Source organism: Gadus chalcogrammus, chromosome 4, assembly GCF_026213295.1.
Source record: "Gadus chalcogrammus isolate NIFS_2021 chromosome 4, NIFS_Gcha_1.0, whole genome shotgun sequence".
Classification (NCBI taxonomy): Eukaryota; Metazoa; Chordata; class Actinopteri; order Gadiformes; family Gadidae; genus Gadus; species Gadus chalcogrammus.
The window spans coordinates 33,396,574-33,416,170 of NC_079415.1; the positions used below are offsets into that span (position 1 = coordinate 33,396,574).

The 19,597-nt window shown below is 44.0% G+C and overlaps 1 protein-coding gene across 1 annotated transcript in view; it reads left to right on the forward strand.

The window, feature by feature from the left end:
• The window catches only part of LOC130381355 (uncharacterized), a 202,832-nt gene that overhangs the window by 5,934 nt on the left and 177,301 nt on the right, over window positions 1-19,597 (forward strand). Inside the window, 9 exon segments of the mRNA XM_056588899.1 lie at window positions 604-720; window positions 2,856-2,972; window positions 5,107-5,223; window positions 7,406-7,522; window positions 8,756-8,872; window positions 11,003-11,119; window positions 12,347-12,463; window positions 14,594-14,710; window positions 18,780-18,896. Coding sequence (XP_056444874.1) covers window positions 604-720; window positions 2,856-2,972; window positions 5,107-5,223; window positions 7,406-7,522; window positions 8,756-8,872; window positions 11,003-11,119; window positions 12,347-12,463; window positions 14,594-14,710; window positions 18,780-18,896 — 1,053 coding nt within the window.

Consider the following 19,597-nt stretch of genomic DNA (forward strand, 5'->3'; position numbering starts at 1 on the left):
TTCATGTTTTTTCCCATCTATTTGAAAGTTAGGCCATTAAACATGTTGCATTCTATACGGCCTGATTACGTCATTATTTAAGCTACATAGCGATAATAGGATATTTGACGGAAAACTAAACCTATGCAGGTCGCTTTGACTGGCACCGTTGTTTCTAGCGACAACACAGGTTAGTGCTACCAAACTATTAGAATTACTATTATTTATTTGACATTAATGTTTCCAAATGCGTAAGCCTTGACCACAAAACTAGTTGAGGGTTTTTGCCTACCTGTAAGCATCCTCCAACAGCAATCTTTGGTTATTTATTTATTCATTTTGCTATACTTTAATAGTATTCTTTCTGTTCAAATCTGTTCAGTGTTCCGAATTATTTGTTATTAAATGGTACATTAAGTTAATTGTTATATGAGTGTTGTTGAAATAAAATGCTTTTTAAATTAAAAAAAATCGTGGGATGTATCGAACCGTGGGCCAAAAATTGTGATACAAACCAAATCGTGAGTTGGTGTATCATTACAGCCCTAATAAGGAGTGATCAGAGATGATAAAAAAAATGCAGCATCTATCAAACATTCATAATCCTGGTTCCTGTTCTTCTAGAAGAGTCCAACAGCAGAGAGCAGACTCCCCTGGACCCAGCTGTGTCTCCATGAAGAGTGACCGCTCCATGGATCATCCTGCTACGTTTAAAGATGGAAATCAGTCTATTGAGAAAAGGTAAGGATTAGGGCTGTGACGATACGCGGATCGAAACAGAAATCACGACACTCAAAGCCACGAACCTGTCTCACGGTGCGAGAAGGCAGAAGCGCGACACGCCCTTTCTAACTCTGGTCAAATTGTCAGATTGAAATTTGCTAATAATCTGTCAAAATAATAGTCTGCTCACACCGCTCCTCCTATCGATGCCGTAAGTCTGTGACGAGATTCCCTCTCTGTGATGACAGCTCTCCGTGGCTACGGAGGATTGCATTTCTCTACAGCCTGCGAAGTCCTCAGATGCGACATGAACGACATTTATCCAAAGTGGTCCAAGAGCGCAAAAATAGCCTGTGTGATCCCTGTCTCTAGTGTTTTGTGTGCTTTGACCGGCAGTTGGTCTGCTAATGGCCGGTTCAGACTACACGATTCTCAGACATTTCTCCACGATTTAACATGTCACACTATACGATCTCAGAGCCAGGAAATCTGGCCTTGTCTCGTCGTAAGACTGGCCACACTACAAGATTCGAGGTATGCGATGCTCTCTACTTTGTATCATTCACGTTTGCAAGATATTTTGAAAATCTAAGATTTAGAACTAACATAAATGCTTTTTACATTTTTGTCATGAAGGTTTCAGTAGTTTTTATATCTGCTCAATGCGGCAATTCCTCACAGTAGTTGCGTTGCGCGTGACATGAACTATACAAAGTAGACGCAGCAACAACGTAGCCTAGCAACAAAGCGTCAACAATGGATCCCGAGTACCTAGCACTAGGCATTATGCTGGCGGTCCTCTGCACAGAGACGGAAAGGAACAAAAAGAAGAAAAGATTGTGGACTCGTTCTTGGGTTGAAAATGCAGGGCCGTTGCTGCCACATTTCCACCAAAGTTGTCTCCATTATATTGCTCCATTTTCTATCATTTTATTTATTAGCATTCTTCTTGTTATTGATCGCATTCATTTTTGCAGTAGTTACTCCTACTCAGCGTAGTGCAGTGAAGTCAGTTGGTAAACACTGCGCGTGAGCTCCAGCTGTTCGGGAGCTTCCCTCACGCAACTGGGGGCGTGGTTCCCTCATGTCAACAATGGATACGTCATGCCATTCCCCAAAAAATTCTGACATGCCAATCTTTTCGTCGTGGGGTTTTCGAACATCGCAGACGAAATCATCGCAGATCGCAAGCATGTCACATTACAAGACCTCGTCTCGTCGCCGACCCGTCAAAATGGTGTACGATTCGCAAATTTGTCTGCGACAAAAGAATCGGGGCAAAATCGGGCTGAAATCGTGTAGTCTGAACGGGCCATTATAGGTCGGAATGAAGCGGCCACCGATTATTGACAGGATGGGTACTTTATTCTACCGGACTCGTTTGTTTCTTCACTAGACACACACACACACACACACACTACCGCTCGCTCTCCTCGCTCGTCCATTCACTCTCTGACGTCACTCACACACACACAAACGCGCACTGCCATTCTCGCGCACACACATACTCTACTCGTAACACTATGCCTCGTTATTGCGAATCAGACGTTCATGTTTTTTCCCATCTATTTGAAAGTTAGGCCATTAAACATGTTGCATTCTATACGGCCTGATTACGTCATTATTTAAGCTGCATAGCGATGATAGGATATTTGACGAAAAAAACTAAACCTATGCAGGTCACTTTGACCGGCACCGTTGTTTCTAGCGACAACGCAGGTTAGTGCTAACAAACTATTAGAATTACTGTTATTTATTTGACATCAATGTTTCCAAATGCGTAAGCCTAGACCACAATACTAGTTGAGGGTTTTTGCCTACCTGCAAGCAACCTCCAACTGCAATCTTTGGTTATTTATTCATTCATTTTGCTATACTTTAATAGTATTCTTTCTGTTCAAATCTGTTCAGTGTTCCGAATTATTTGTTATTAAATGGTACATTAAGTTAATTGTTATATGAGTGTTGTTGAAATAAAATGCTTTTTAAATTAAAAAAAATCGTGGGATGTATCGAACCGTGGGCCAAAAATTGTGATACAAACCAAATCGTGAGTTGGTGTATCATTACAGCCCTAGTAAGGAGTGATCAGAGATGATAAAAAAAATGCAGCATCTATCAAACATTCATAATCCTGGTTCCTGTTCTTCTAGAAGAGTCCAACAGCAGAGAGCAGACTCCCCTGGACCCAGCTGTGTCTCCATGAAGAGTGACCACTCCATGGATCATCCTGCTACGTTTAAAGATGGAAATCAGTCGATTGAGAAAAGGTAAGGATTAGGGCTGTCACGATACGCGGATCGAAACAGAAATCACGACACTCAAAGCCACGAACCTGTCTCACGGTGCGAGAAGGCAGAAGCGCGACACGCCCTTTCTAACTCTGGTCAAATTGTCAGATTGAAATTTGCTAATAATCTGTCAAAATAATAGTCTGCTCACACCGCTCCTCCTATCGATGCCGTAAGTCTGTGACGAGATTCCCTCTCTGTGATGACAGCTCTCCGTGGCTACGGAGGATTGCATTTCTCTACAGCCTGCGAAGTCCTCAGATGCGACATGAACGACATTTATCCAAAGTGGTCCAAGAGCGCAAAAATAGCCTGTGTGATCCCTGTCTCTAGTGTTTTGTGTGCTTTGACCGGCAGTTGGTCTGCTAATGGCCGGTTCAGACTACACGATTCTCAGACATTTCTCCACGATTTAACATGTCACACTATACGATCTCAGAGCCAGGAAATCTGGCCTTGTCTCGTCGTAAGACTGGCCACACTACAAGATTCGAGGTATGCGATGCTCTCTACTTTGTATCATTCACGTTTGCAAGATATTTTGAAAATCTAAGATTTAGAACTAACATAAATGCTTTTTACATTTTTGTCATGAAGGTTTCAGTAGTTTTTATATCTGCTCAATGCGGCAATTCCTCACAGTAGTTGCGTTGCGCGTGACATGAACTATACAAAGTAGACGCAGCAACAACGTAGCCTAGCAACAAAGCGTCAACAATGGATCCCGAGTACCTAGCACTAGGCATTATGCTGGCGGTCCTCTGCACAGAGACGGAAAGGAACAAAAAGAAGAAAAGATTGTGGACTCGTTCTTGGGTTGAAAATGCAGGGCCGTTGCTGCCACATTTCCACCAAAGTTGTCTCCATTATATTGCTCCATTTTCTATCATTTTATTTATTAGCATTCTTCTTGTTATTGATCGCATTCATTTTTGCAGTAGTTACTCCTACTCAGCGTAGTGCAGTGAAGTCAGTTGGTAAACACTGCGCGTGAGCTCCAGCTGTTCGGGAGCTTCCCTCACGCAACTGGGGGCGTGGTTCCCTCATGTCAACAATGGATACGTCATGCCATTCCCCAAAAAATTCTGACATGCCAATCTTTTCGTCGTGGGGTTTTCGAACATCGCAGACGAAATCATCGCAGATCGCAAGCATGTCACATTACAAGACCTCGTCTCGTCGCCGACCCGTCAAAATGGTGTACGATTCGCAAATTTGTCTGCGACAAAAGAATCGGGGCAAAATCGGGCTGAAATCGTGTAGTCTGAACGGGCCATTATAGGTCGGAATGAAGCGGCCACCGATTATTGACAGGATGGGTACTTTATTCTACCGGACTCGTTTGTTTCTTCACTAGACACACACACACACACACACACTACCGCTCGCTCTCCTCGCTTGTCCACTCACTCTCTGACGTCACTCACACACACACAAACGCGCTCTGCCATTCTCGCGCACACGCATACGCTACTCGTAACACTATGCCTCGTTATTGCGAATCAGACGTTCATGTTTTTTCCCATCTATTTGAAAGTTAGGCCATTAAACATGTTGCATTCTATACGGCCTGATTACGTCATTATTTAAGCTGCATAGCGATGATAGGATATTTGACGAAAAAAACTAAACCTATGCAGGTCACTTTGACCGGCACCGTTGTTTCTAGCGACAACGCAGGTTAGTGCTAACAAACTATTAGAATTACTGTTATTTATTTGACATTAATGTTTCCAAATGCGTAAGCCTAGACCACAATACTAGTTGAGGGTTTTTGCCTACCTGCAAGCATCCTCCAACTGCAATCTTTGGTTATTTATTCATTCATTTTGCTATACTTTAATAGTATTCATTCTGTTCAAATCTGTTCAGGGTTCCAAATTATTTGTTATTAAATGGTACATTAAGTTCATTGTTATATAAGTGTTGTTTAAATAAAATGCTTTTTAAATTTAAAAAAATCGTGGGATGTTACCGAACCGTGGGCCAAAAATTGTGATACAAACCAATCGTGAGTTGGTGTATCATTACAGCCCTAGTAAGGATTGATCAGAGATGATAAAAAAATGCAGCATCTATCAAACATTCATAATCCTGGTTCCTGTTCTTCTAGAAGAGTCCAGCAGCAGAGAGCAGACTCCCCTGGACCCAGCTGTGTCTCCATGAAGAGTGACCACTCCATGGATCACCCTGCTACGTTTAAAGATGGAAATCAGTCGATTGAGAAAAGGTAAGGATTAGGGCTGTAACGATACGCGGATCGAAACAGAAATCACGACACTCAAAGCCACGAACCTGTCTCACGGTGCGAGAAGGCAGAAGCGCGACACGCCCTTTCTAACTCTGGTCAAATTGTCAGATTGAAATTTGCTAATAATCGGTCAAAATAATAGTCTGCTCACACCGCTCCCCCTATCGCTGCCGTATGTCTGCGACGAGATGCCGTCTCTATGATGACCGCTCTCCGTGGCTACGGAGGATTGCATTTCTCCACAGCCTGCGAAGTCCTCAAATGCGATATGAACGACATTTATCCAAAGTGGTCCAAGCGCGCAAAAATAGCCTGTGTGATCCCTGTCTCTAGTGTCTTGTGTGCTTTGACCGGCAGTTGGTCTGCTAATGTCCGGTTCAGACTACACGATCCTCAGATATTCCTCCACGATTTAACATGTCACACTATACGATCTCAGAGCCAGGAAATCGGGCCTTGTCTCGTCGTAAGACTGGCCACACTACAAGATTCGAGGTATGCGATGCTCTCTACTTTGTATCATTCACGTTTGCAAGATATTTTGAAAATCTAAGATTTAGAACTAACATAAATGCTTTTTACATTTTTGTCATGAAGGTTTCAGTAGTTTTTATATCTGCTCAATGCGGCAATTCCTCACAGTAGTTGCGTTGCGCGTGACATGAACTATACAAAGTAGACGCAGCAACAACGTAGCCTAGAAACAAAGCGTCAACAATGGATCCCGAGTACCTAGCACTAGGCATTATGCTGGCGGTCCTCTGCACAGAGACGGAAAGGAACAAAAAGCAGAAAAGATTGTGGACTCGTTCTTGGGTTGAAAATGCAGGGGCGTTGCTGCCACATTTCCACCAAAGTTGTCTCCATTATATTGCTCCATTTTCTATCATTTTATTTACTAGCATTCTTCTTGTTATTGATCGCATTAATTTTTTCAGTAGTTACTCCTACTCAGCGTAGTGCAGTGAAGTCAGTTGGTAAACACTGTGCGTGAGCTCCAGCTGTTCGCGGGCTTCCCTCACGCAACTGGGGGCGTGGTTCCCTCATGTCAACAATGGATACGTCATGCCATTCCCCAAAAAATTCTGACATGCCAAACTTTTCGTCGTGGGGTTTTCGAACGTTGCAGACGAAATCATCGCAGATCGCAAGCATGTCACATTACAAGACCTCGTCTCGTCGCCGACCCGTCAAAATCGTGTACGATTCGCAAATTTGTCTGCGACGAAAGAATCGGGGCAAAATCGGGCTGAAATCGTGTAGTCTGAACGGGCCATTATAGGTCGGAATGAAGCGGCCACCGATTATTGACAGGATGGGTACTTTATTCTACCGGACTCGTTTGTTTCTTCACTAGACACACACACACACACACACACACACACACACACACACACACACACACACACACACACACACACACACACACACACACACTACTGCTCCCTCTCCTCGCTTGTCCACTCACTCTCTGACGTCACTCACACACACACACACGCACACTGCCATTCTCGCGCACACACATACGCTACTCGTAACACTATGCCTCGTTATTGCGAATCAGACGTTCATGTTTTTTCCCATCTATTTGAAAGTAAGGCTATAAAACATGTTGCATTCTATTCGGAATGATTACGTCATTATTTAAGCTACATAGCGATAATAGGATATTTGACGGAAAACTAAACCTATGCAGTTCACCGGCACCGTTTAAAAAATAAATAAATAATAATTCAAATTAAATTATTAAATCTACTGTTATTTATTTGACATTAATGTTTCCAAATGCGTAAGCCTAGATCACAAAACTAGTTGAGGGTTTTTGCCTACCTGCAAGCATCCTCCAACAGCAATCTTTGGTTATTTATTCATGCATTTTGCTATACTTTAATAGTATTTTTTCTGTTCAAATCTGTTCAGTGTTCCAAATTATTTGTTATTAAATTGTACAGTAAGTTAATTGTTATACAAGTGTGGTTTGAATAAAATGCTTTTTAAATTTAAAAAAATCGTGGGTTGTATCGAACCGTGGGACAAAAATTGTGATACAAACCCAATTGTGAGATGGTGTATCATTACAGCCCTAGTAAGGAGTGATCAGAGATGATAAAAAAATGCAGCAACCATCAAACATTCATAATCCTGGTTCCTGTTCTTCTAGAAGAGTCCAACAGCAGAGAGCAGACTCCCCTGGACCCAGCTGTGTCTCCATGAAGAGTGACCGCTCTATGGATCACCCTGCTACGTTTAAAGATGGAAATCAGTCTATTGAGAAAAGGTAAGGATTAGGGCTCTAACGATACGTGGATCGAAACAGAAATCGCGACACTCAAAGCCACGAACCTGTCTCACGGTGCGAGAAGGCAGAAGCGCGACACGCCCTTTCTAACTCTCCGGTCAAATTGTCAGATTGAAATTTGCTAATAATCGGTCAAAATAATAGTCTGCTCACACCGCTCCCCCTATCGATGCCGTATGTCTGCGACGAGATGCCGTCTCTGTGATGACCGCTCTCCGTGGCTACGGAGGATTGCATTTCTCTAGAGCCTGCGAAGTCCTCATATGCGACATGAACGACATTTATCCAAAATGGTCCAAGCGCGCAAAAATAGCCTGTGTGATCCCTGTCTCTAGTGTCTTGTGTGCTTTGACCGGCAGTTGGTCTGCTTATAGGTCGGAATGAAGCGGCCACCGATTATTGACAGGATGGGTACTTTATTCTACCGGACTCGTTAGTTTCTTCACTAGACACACACACACACACACACACTACCGCTCGCTCTCCTCGCTTGTCCACTCAATCGCTGACGTCACTCACACACACACACACACGCACACTGCTATTCTCGCGCACACACATACGCTACTCGTAACACTATGCCTCGTTATTACGAATCAGACGTTCATGTTTTTTCCCATCTATTTGAAAGTTAGGCCATTGAACATGTTCCCTTCAATACGGCCTGATTACGTCATTATTCAAGCTACATAGCGATAATAGGATATCTGACGGAAAACGAAACCTATGCAGCTCACTTTGAATGGCACCGTTTTTTCTAGCGTGAACGCGGGTTAGTGCTACCAAATTATTAAATTTACTGTTATTTATTTGACACAAATTTTTCCAAATGCGTAAGCCTAGATCACAAAACTAGTTGAGGGCTTTTGCCGACCTGCAAGCATCCTCCAACTGCAATCTTTGTTTATTTATTCATGCATTTTGCTATACTTTACTTTAATAGTATTTTTTCTGTTCAAATCTGTTCAGTGTTCCAAATTATTTGTTATTAAATTGTACATTAAGTTAATTGTTATACAAGTGTGGTTTAAATAAAATGCTTTTTAAATTTAAAAAAATCGTGGGATGTTATCGAACCGTGGGCCAAAAATTGTGATACAAACCCAATTGTGAGTTGGTGTATCATTACAGCCCTAGTAAGGAGTGATCAGAGATGATAAAAAGAATGCAGCATCTATCAAACATTCATAATCCTGGTTCCTGTTCTTCTAGAAGAGTCCAACAGCAGAGAGCAGACTCCCCTGGACCCAGCTGTGTCTCCATGAAGAGTGACCACTCCATGGATCATCCTGCTACGTTTAAAGATGGAAATCAGTCTATTGAGAAAAGGTAAGGATTAGGGCTCTAACGATACGTGGATCGAAACAGAAATCGCGACACTCAAAGCCACGAACCTGTCTCACGGTGCGAGAAGGCAGAAGCGCGACACGCCCTTTCTAACTCTGGTCAAATTGTCAGATTGAAATTTGCTAATAATCGGTCAAAATAATAGTCTGCTCACACCGCTCCCCCTATCGATGCCGTATGTCTGCGACGAGATGCCGTCTCTGTGATGACAGCTCTCCGTGGCTACGGAGGATTGCATTTCTCTAGAGCCTGCAAAGTCCTCATATGCGATATGAACGACATTTATCCAAAATGGTCCAAGCGCGCAAAAATAGCCTGTGTGATCCCTGTCTCTAGTGTCTTGTGTGCTTTGACCGGCAGTTGGTCTGCTAATGGCCGGTTCAGACTACACGATTCTCAGACATTTCTCCACGATTTAACATGTCACACTATACGATCTCAGAGCCAGGAAATCGGGCCTTGTCTCGTCGTAAGACTGGCCACACTACAAGATTAGAGGTATGCGATGCTCTCTACTTTGTATCATTCACGTTTGCAAGATATTTTGAAAATCTAAGATTTAGAACTAACATAAATGCTTTTTACATTTTTGTCATGAAGGTTTCAGTAGTTTTTATATCTGCTCAATGCGGCAATTCCTCACAGTAGTTGCGTTGCGCGTGACATGAACTATACAAAGTAGACGCAGCAACAACGTAGCCTAGCAACAAAGCGTCAACAATGGATCCCGAGTACCTAGCACTAGGCATTATGCTGGCGGTCCTCTGCACAGAGACGGAAAGGAACAAAAAGAAGAAAAGATTGTGGACTCGTTCTTGGGTTGAAAATGCAGGGCCGTTGCTGCCACATTTCCACCAAAGTTGTCTCCATTATATTGCTCCATTTTCTATCATTTTATTTATTAGCATTCTTCTTGTTATTGATCGCATTCATTTTTGCAGTAGTTACTCCTACTCAGCGTAGTGCAGTGAAGTCAGTTGGTAAACACTGCGCGTGAGCTCCAGCTGTTCGCGGGCTTCCCTCACGCAACTGGGGGCGTGGTTCCCTCATGTCAACAATGGATACGTCATGCCATTCCCCAAAAAATTCTGACATGCCAATCTTTTCGTCGTGGGGTTTTCGAACGTCGCAGACGAAATCATCGCAGATCGCAAGCATGTCACATTACAAGACCTCGTCTCGTCGCCGACCCGTCAAAATGGTGTACGATTCGCAAATTTGTATGCGACAAAAGAATCGGGGCAAAATCGGGCTGAAATCGTGTAGTCTGAACGGGCCATTATAGGTCGGAATGAAGCGGCCACCGATTATTGACAGGATGGGTACTTTATTCTACCGGACTCGTTTGTTTCTTCACTAGACACACACACACACACACGGTACCGCTCGCTCTCCTCGCTCGTCCATTCACTCGCTGACGTCACTCACACACACACAAACGCGCTCTGCCATTCTCGCGCACACACATACGCTACTCGTAACACTATGCCTCGTTATTGCGAATCAGACGCTCATGTTTTTTCCCATCTATTTGAAAGTTAGGCTATTAAACATGTTGCATTCTATACGGCCTGATTACGTCATTATTTAAGCTACATAGCGATAATAGGATATTTGACGGAAAACTAAACCTATGCAGGTCACTTTGACTGGCACCGTTGTTTCTAGCGACAACGCAGGTTAGTGCTAACAAACTATTAGAATTACTGTTATTTATTTGACATTAATGTTTCCAAATGCATAAGCCTAGATCACAAAACTAGTTGAGGGTTTTTGCCTACCTGCAAGCAACCTCCAACTGCAATCTTTGGTTATTTATTCATTCATTTTGCTGTACTTTAATAGTATTCATTCTGTTCAAATCTGTTCAGGGTTCCAAATTATTTGTTATTAAATGGTACATTAAGTTCATTGTTATATACGTGTTGTTCAAATAAAATGCTTTTTAAATTTAAAAAAATTGTGGGATGTTACCGAACCGTGGGCCAAAAATTGTGATACAAACCAATCGTGAGTTGGTGTATCATTACAGCCCTAGTAAGGATTGATCAGAGATGATAAAAAAATGCAGCATCTATCAAACATTCATAATCCTGGTTCCTGTTCTTCTAGAAGAGTCCAGCAGCAGAGAGCAGACTCCCCTGGACCCAGCTGTGTCTCCATGAAGAGTGACCGCTCCATGGATCACCCTGCTACGTTTAAAGATGGAAATCAGTCTATTGAGAAAAGGTAAGGATTAGGGCTCTAACGATACGTGGATCGAAACAGAAATCGCGACACTCAAAGCCACGAACCTGTCTCACGGTGCGAGAAGGCAGAAGCGCGACACGCCCTTTCTAACTCTCCGGTCAAATTGTCAGATTGAAATTTGCTAATAATCGGTCAAAATAATAGTCTGCTCACACCGCTCCCCCTATCGATGCCGTATGTCTGCGACGAGATGCCGTCTCTGTGATGACCGCTCTCCGTGGCTACGGAGGATTGCATTTCTCTAGAGCCTGCGAAGTCCTCATATGCGACATGAACGACATTTATCCAAAATGGTCCAAGCGCGCAAAAATAGCCTGTGTGATCCCTGTCTCTAGTGTCTTGTGTGCTTTGACCGGCAGTTGGTCTGCTTATAGGTCGGAATGAAGCGGCCACCGATTATTGACAGGATGGGTACTTTATTCTACCGGACTCGTTAGTTTCTTCACTAGACACACACACACACACACACACTACCGCTCGCTCTCCTCGCTTGTCCACTCAATCGCTGACGTCACTCACACACACACGCACACTGCTATTCTCGCGCACACACATACGCTACTCGTAACACTATGCCTCGTTATTACGAATCAGACGTTCATGTTTTTTCCCATCTATTTGAAAGTTAGGCCATTGAACATGTTCCCTTCAATACGGCCTGATTACGTCATTATTCAAGCTACATAGCGATAATAGGATATCTGACGGAAAACGAAACCTATGCAGCTCACTTTGAATGGCACCGTTTTTTCTAGCGTGAACGCGGGTTAGTGCTACCAAATTATTAAATTTACTGTTATTTATTTGACACAAATTTTTCCAAATGCGTAAGCCTAGATCACAAAACTAGTTGAGGGCTTTTGCCGACCTGCAAGCATCCTCCAACTGCAATCTTTGTTTATTTATTCATGCATTTTGCTATACTTTACTTTAATAGTATTTTTTCTGTTCAAATCTGTTCAGTGTTCCAAATTATTTGTTATTAAATTGTACATTAAGTTAATTGTTATACAAGTGTGGTTTAAATAAAATGCTTTTTAAATTTAAAAAAATCGTGGGATGTTATCGAACCGTGGGCCAAAAATTGTGATACAAACCCAATTGTGAGTTGGTGTATCATTACAGCCCTAGTAAGGAGTGATCAGAGATGATAAAAAGAATGCAGCATCTATCAAACATTCATAATCCTGGTTCCTGTTCTTCTAGAAGAGTCCAACAGCAGAGAGCAGACTCCCCTGGACCCAGCTGTGTCTCCATGAAGAGTGACCACTCCATGGATCATCCTGCTACGTTTAAAGATGGAAATCAGTCTATTGAGAAAAGGTAAGGATTAGGGCTCTAACGATACGTGGATCGAAACAGAAATCGCGACACTCAAAGCCACGAACCTGTCTCACGGTGCGAGAAGGCAGAAGCGCGACACGCCCTTTCTAACTCTGGTCAAATTGTCAGATTGAAATTTGCTAATAATCGGTCAAAATAATAGTCTGCTCACACCGCTCCCCCTATCGATGCCGTATGTCTGCGACGAGATGCCGTCTCTGTGATGACAGCTCTCCGTGGCTACGGAGGATTGCATTTCTCTAGAGCCTGCAAAGTCCTCATATGCGATATGAACGACATTTATCCAAAATGGTCCAAGCGCGCAAAAATAGCCTGTGTGATCCCTGTCTCTAGTGTCTTGTGTGCTTTGACCGGCAGTTGGTCTGCTAATGGCCGGTTCAGACTACACGATTCTCAGACATTTCTCCACGATTTAACATGTCACACTATACGATCTCAGAGCCAGGAAATCGGGCCTTGTCTCGTCGTAAGACTGGCCACACTACAAGATTCGAGGTATGCGATGCTCTCTACTTTGTATCATTCACGTTTGCAAGATATTTTGAAAATCTAAGATTTAGAACTAACATAAATGCTTTTTACATTTTTGTCATGAAGGTTTCAGTAGTTTTTATATCTGCTCAATGCGGCAATTCCTCACAGTAGTTGCGTTGCGCGTGACATGAACTATACAAAGTAGACGCAGCAACAACGTAGCCTAGCAACAAAGCGTCAACAATGGATCCCGAGTACCTAGCACTAGGCATTATGCTGGCGGTCCTCTGCACAGAGACGGAAAGGAACAAAAAGAAGAAAAGATTGTGGACTCGTTCTTGGGTTGAAAATGCAGGGCCGTTGCTGCCACATTTCCACCAAAGTTGTCTCCATTATATTGCTCCATTTTCTATCATTTTCTTTATTAGCATTCTTCTTGTTATTGATCGCATTAATTTTTGCAGTAGTTACTCCTACTCAGCGTAGTGCAGTGAAGTCAGTTGGTAAACACTGCGCGTGAGCTCCAGCTGTTCGCGGGCTTCCCTCACGCAACTGGGGGCGTGGTTCCCTCATGTCAACAATGGATACGTCATGCCATTCCCCAAAAAATTCTGACATGCCAATCTTTTCGTCGTGGGGTTTTCGAACGTCGCAGACGAAATCATCGCAGATCGCAAGCATGTCACATTACAAGACCTCGTCTCGTCGCCGACCCGTCAAAATGGTGTACGATTCGCAAATTTGTATGCGACAAAAGAATCGGGGCAAAATCGGGCTGAAATCGTGTAGTCTGAACGGGCCATTATAGGTCGGAATGAAGCGGCCACCGATTATTGACAGGATGGGTACTTTATTCTACCGGACTCGTTTGTTTCTTCACTAGACACACACACACACACACGGTACCGCTCGCTTTCCTCGCTCGTCCATTCACTCGCTGACGTCACTCACACACACACAAACGCGCTCTGCCATTCTCGCGCACACACATACGCTACTCGTAACACTATGCCTCGTTATTGCGAATCAGACGCTCATGTTTTTTCCCATCTATTTGAAAGTTAGGCTATTAAACATGTTGCATTCTATACGGCCTGATTACGTCATTATTTAAGCTACATAGCGATAATAGGATATTTGACGGAAAACTAAACCTATGCAGGTCACTTTGACTGGCACCGTTGTTTCTAGCGACAACGCAGGTTAGTGCTAACAAACTATTAGAATTACTGTTATTTATTTGACATTAATGTTTCCAAATGCGTAAGCCTAGATCACAAAACTAGTTGAGGGTTTTTGCCTACCTGCAAGCAACCTCCAACTGCAATCTTTGGTTATTTATTCATTCATTTTGCTGTACTTTAATAGTATTCATTCTGTTCAAATCTGTTCAGGGTTCCAAATTATTTGTTATTAAATGGTACATTAAGTTCATTGTTATATACGTGTTGTTCAAATAAAATGCTTTTTAAATTTAAAAAAATTGTGGGATGTTACCGAACCGTGGGCCAAAAATTGTGATACAAACCAATCGTGAGTTGGTGTATCATTACAGCCCTAGTAAGGATTGATCAGAGATGATAAAAAAATGCAGCATCTATCAAACATTCATAATCCTGGTTCCTGTTCTTCTAGAAGAGTCCAGCAGCAGAGAGCAGACTCCCCTGGACCCAGCTGTGTCTCCATGAAGAGTGACCACTCCATGGATCACCCTGCTACATTTAAAGATGGAAATCAGTCGATTGAGAAAAGGTAAGGATTAGGGCTGTAACGATACGCGGATCGAAACAGAAATCGCGACACTCAAAGCCAGGAACCTGTCTCGCGGTGTGAGAAGGCAGAAGCGCGACACGCCCTTTCTAACTCTCCGGTCAAATTGTCAGATTGAAATTTGCTAATAATCGGTCTAAATAATAGTCTGCTGACACCGCCCCCTCTTATCGATGCTGTAAGTCTGCGACGAGATGCCCGCTCTGTGATGACAGCTCTCCGTGGCTACGGAGGATTGCATTTCTCCACAGCCTGCGAAGTCCTGATATGCGATGTACTGAAGAAAGTACCGGAGCCTATAAAGGACTGTATAATTACCAAAGGGATGTAATCTGACTCAAGGAATCTATAACCAAATAATATAATAAACCTGTGTACGTATTTAGTTAAGAGTGAGAGGAGACCAAAGCTATGTTTAACAATTTAATACAGACAATAAACAGCCCTAGAGATACACATTAAACACATTGCCATATAAATACTTCAATACACACTCACACTACCTCCCAATGCTGTACCCTCCCTTTAAAGGGACTCTGACCTTTGTTGCATTTGAGAATTACAGCACATTCAAATCATCCCGCCTTCCTCCAATGCCCCACCCCCTAAGCGTACAAAACTAAGCGTTATTTTTTAGAGTACTGTAACGACCTCGCCGGTGACATAATGATGTCGAGTCATTAGTAGTTGAAGGTAGTTTTAATGAACCAAAACCAGGTCACTGAAACCCGTAACATTGTAACCAACGGCAGAAAACCGACACAAAACAAACCCCGGTTACCCCGGCAACTCCCAACACGGTCTCACTCGCGTGCAGGCCCCCACCCTCCTGTTCTTCCAAGGCCCTCCCCCAGCTGACCTAATGATTCGCCCCCACGCTGATTGACAAGAAGAACATTACAATACATACACATAGAACAACTGGCATAGCGGACAACGAAATATAATGTAACACATAACACACAAACTATTTAACTGTCCCAGGGTCGCTACAGTACAAAATTTCTAGACTCCCATGGGTTATGTTTAGACTCCCATGGGTTATGTTTAGACTCCCAGGGTTCATAATATCTACCAGGGGTCTAGTAAACAAGAAATTTAGCAGGTGGCTCACTGTCATTTTATGGGCTTCGTGCGATACCGTTTTGAGGCCCCATGTTGAAGGACAGTGGTCCCACTGAGTATAAGAAAGGTGTATGAGCATTACAAACAGAGTAGCGGGACAACGTCGCGTCTGAGTCCGAAATGGGTCCCGTAATCGGACTGAGTGGTGCGGTTGGGTGCCAACGTTCTGGAGGTCTTCCTGTAGCTCCAGAGTAGCGGGACAACGTCGCGTCTGAGTCCGAAATGGGTCCCGTAATCGGACTGAGTGGTGCGGTTGGGTGCCAACGTTCTGGAGGTCTTCCTGTAGCTCCAGAGTAGCGGGACAACGTCGCGTCTGAGTCCGAAATGGGTCCCGTAATCGGACTGAGTGGTGCGGTTGGGTGCCAACGGTCTGGAGGTCTTCCTGTAGCTCCAGAGTAGCGGGACAACGTCGCGTCTGAGTCCGAAATGGGTCCCGTAATCGGACTGAGTGGTGCGGTTGGGTGCCAACGGTCTGGAGGTCTTCCCGGAGCTCCAGAGTAGCGGGACAACTTCGCGTCTGAGTCCGAAACGGGTCCCCTAATCGGACTGAGTGGTGCGGTTGGTTGCCAACGGTCTGGAGGTCCTGAGAATCATCCAGGGGAGCGGGACCACTTGGCTTCTGAGGCCGAATCGGGTCCCCTTGTCGGACTGAATGGTGCAGTTGGTGGCCAACAGTCTGGAGGTCTTCCTGAGGCTCCAGAGGAGGGTAACTCTGTGAGTCTGAGTCCGAGATGAGTCCCCTAATCGGACTGAATGGTGCAGTTTCAGTACGCCGTGGACCACTTTGGTCTGCCATCGTCAGTCGCTACGGTTGCTACTCGCTACTGTCTGCCGTGGAATCAAAACAAACCCTCTAGTTGAGGACGCGCCTTGATGACGCGGGCCCGAATGCGCCACAAGAAGCAGACGGAAAACCTTATATATCCATGCAGCAAACAGACAGGTCTGTCGGCCAATAAGGTCATTCGGTCCGAAGAATTTTATTGGTTGAAGTTTTCACTAAATATTATGAGAGTAAAATAATTGTTTGTTTTTACTCCTGGTGGGTCTGTCTTGCATATTAGAGTGTTATTACCTTATTAATACCAATTTAACCTTATCCAAAAAAAGTGTAAAAATGCAACAAAGGTAAGAGTCCCTTTAACCCAATCGCACAGCACACACACACACACAGACAGTCCGACCTGAGGTCCCTCGGTGGGCCTAACGAATGTCCTCGTGCTCGTAGTGCGGCGCCGCTGGGTCGTTGGTGCACTTGGAGTGGGGGAGGGGAGAGGGGGTGAGTCGAAACTGCCGGATACAAAGGGGGACGTTGGAGAGGGGGGACACCTCCCTTGTAGTTGGGGTGAAGATCGGAGGTTCTGCCTGGTAGGGGGCTTGAACCCGCCTCACGAACCTCGTCTGGATCGAGGGAGACCAGCCTCTTCCTGGGTCCCTCTGGCGACTAGGCCGCGAGCATGTGCTCCTGGATAGCTTAGCTCTTCGCTTAGCTCTCCGCTAGCTCTTCTCCGCGAGAAACGCTAGCGGGCGAACGGACGGCAAACGCACCTCTGTCTGCCGATACACCGTGCTGCCGACAGCACGAAACACCACGAGTATTCTAATTCGCGACTGTTCTCGACTTTACGTCCGCACCGTGCGGTTTCCAACTGCTGGTTACAATGCAAAAAACCCTTCGCTAGTGGCCGACTACGCGAGACTGATTAATTGACTGCGCGAGTGACCGTATCACCAGTGGACTAAATCACTCCGCGCAGATAGGTCTCATTACAAACAAATACACAACATGCCCGAACTGACATAATAAAAGGGCAAGCAAAGAAATGAGTAATACAATACCCCATTAACGTAAAATCAATTAGTACAGTATGATTTTACACAACAAATAAAATGCACATTTAATCCCTGCAAGTATGAACTATAATTGCCCTTATATGCAATTAAAGGGACGACAATATGAACATATGCAAACCTTCAGAACATGCGATATGAACGACATTTATCGAAAATGGTCCAAGCGCGCAAAAATAGCCTGTGTGATCCCTGTCTCTAGTGTCTTGTGTGCTTTGACCGGCAGTTGGTCTGCTTATAGGTCGGAATGAAGCGGCCACCGATTATTGACAGGATGGGTACTTTATTCTACCGGACTAGTTAGTTTCTTCACTAGACACACACACACACACACACACACACTACCGCTCGCTCTCCTCGCTTGTCCACTCACTCGCTGACGTCACTCACACACACACACACGCACACTGCTATTCTCGCGCACACACATACGCTACTCTTAACACTATGCCTCGTTATTGCGAATCAGACATTCATGTTTTTTCCCATCAATTTGAAAATTAGGCTATTAAACATGTTGCATTCTATACGGCCTGATTACGTCATTATTTAAGCTACATAGCGATAATAGGATATTTGACGGAAAACGAAACCTATGCAGGTCACTTTGACCGGTACCGTTGTTTCTAGCGTGAACGCGGGTTAGTGCTACCAAACTATTCAAATCACTATTAATTATTTGACATTAATTTTTCCAAATGCGTAAGCCTAGATCACAAAACTAGTTGAGGGTTTTTGCCTACCTGTAAGCATCCTCCAACAGCAATCTTTGGTTATTTATTCATGCATTTTGCTATACTTTAATAGTATTGTTTCTGTTCAAATCTGTTCAGTGTTCCAAATGATTTTTTATTAAATTGTACATTAAGTTAATTGTTATACAAGTGTGGTTTAAATAAAATGCTTTTTAAATTGAAAAAAATCGTGGGATGTATCGAACCGTGGGCCAAAAATTGTGATACGAACCCAATCGTGAGTTGGTGTATCATTACAGCCCTAGTTAGGATTGATCAGAGATGATAAAAAGAATGCAGCATCTATCAAACATTCATAATCCTGGTTCCTGTTCTTCTAGAAGAGTCCAACAGCAGAGAGCAGACTCCACTGGACCCAGCTGTGTCTCCATGAAGAGTGACCACTCCATGGATCACCCTGCTACGTTTAAAGATGGAAATCAGTCGATTGAGAAAAGGTAAGGATTAGGGCTGTGACGATACGCGGATCGAAACAGAAATCGCGACACTCAAAGCCACGAACCTGTCTCGCGGTGCGAGAAGGCAGAAGCGCGACACGCCCTTTCTAACTCTGGTCAAATTGTCAGATTGAAATTTACTAATAATCGGTCTGAATAATAGTCTGCTGACACCGCCCCCTCTTATCGATGCCGTAAGTCTGCGACGAGATGCCCGCTCTGTGATGACAGCTCTCCGTGGCTACGGAGGATTGCATTTCTCCACAGCCTGCGAAGTCCTCATATGCGATATGAACGACATTTATCCAAAATGGTTCAAGCGCGCAAAAATAGCCTGTGTGATCCCTGTCTCTAGTGTTTTGTGTGCTTTGAACGGCAGTTTGTCTGCTTATAGGTCGGAATGAAGCGGCCACCGATTATTGACAGGATGGGTACTTTATTCTACCGGACTCGTTAGTTTCTTCACTAGACACACACACACACACACACTACCACTCGCTCTCCGTGCTCGTCCACTCACTCTCTGACGTCACTCACGCACACACAAACGCACACTGCCATTCTCGCGCACACACATGCACTACTCGTAACACTATGCCTCGTTATTGCGAATCAGACGTTCATGTTTTTTCCCATCTATTTGAAAGTTAGGCCGTTAAACAAGTTGCAGTCTATTCGGAATGATTACGTCATTATTTAAG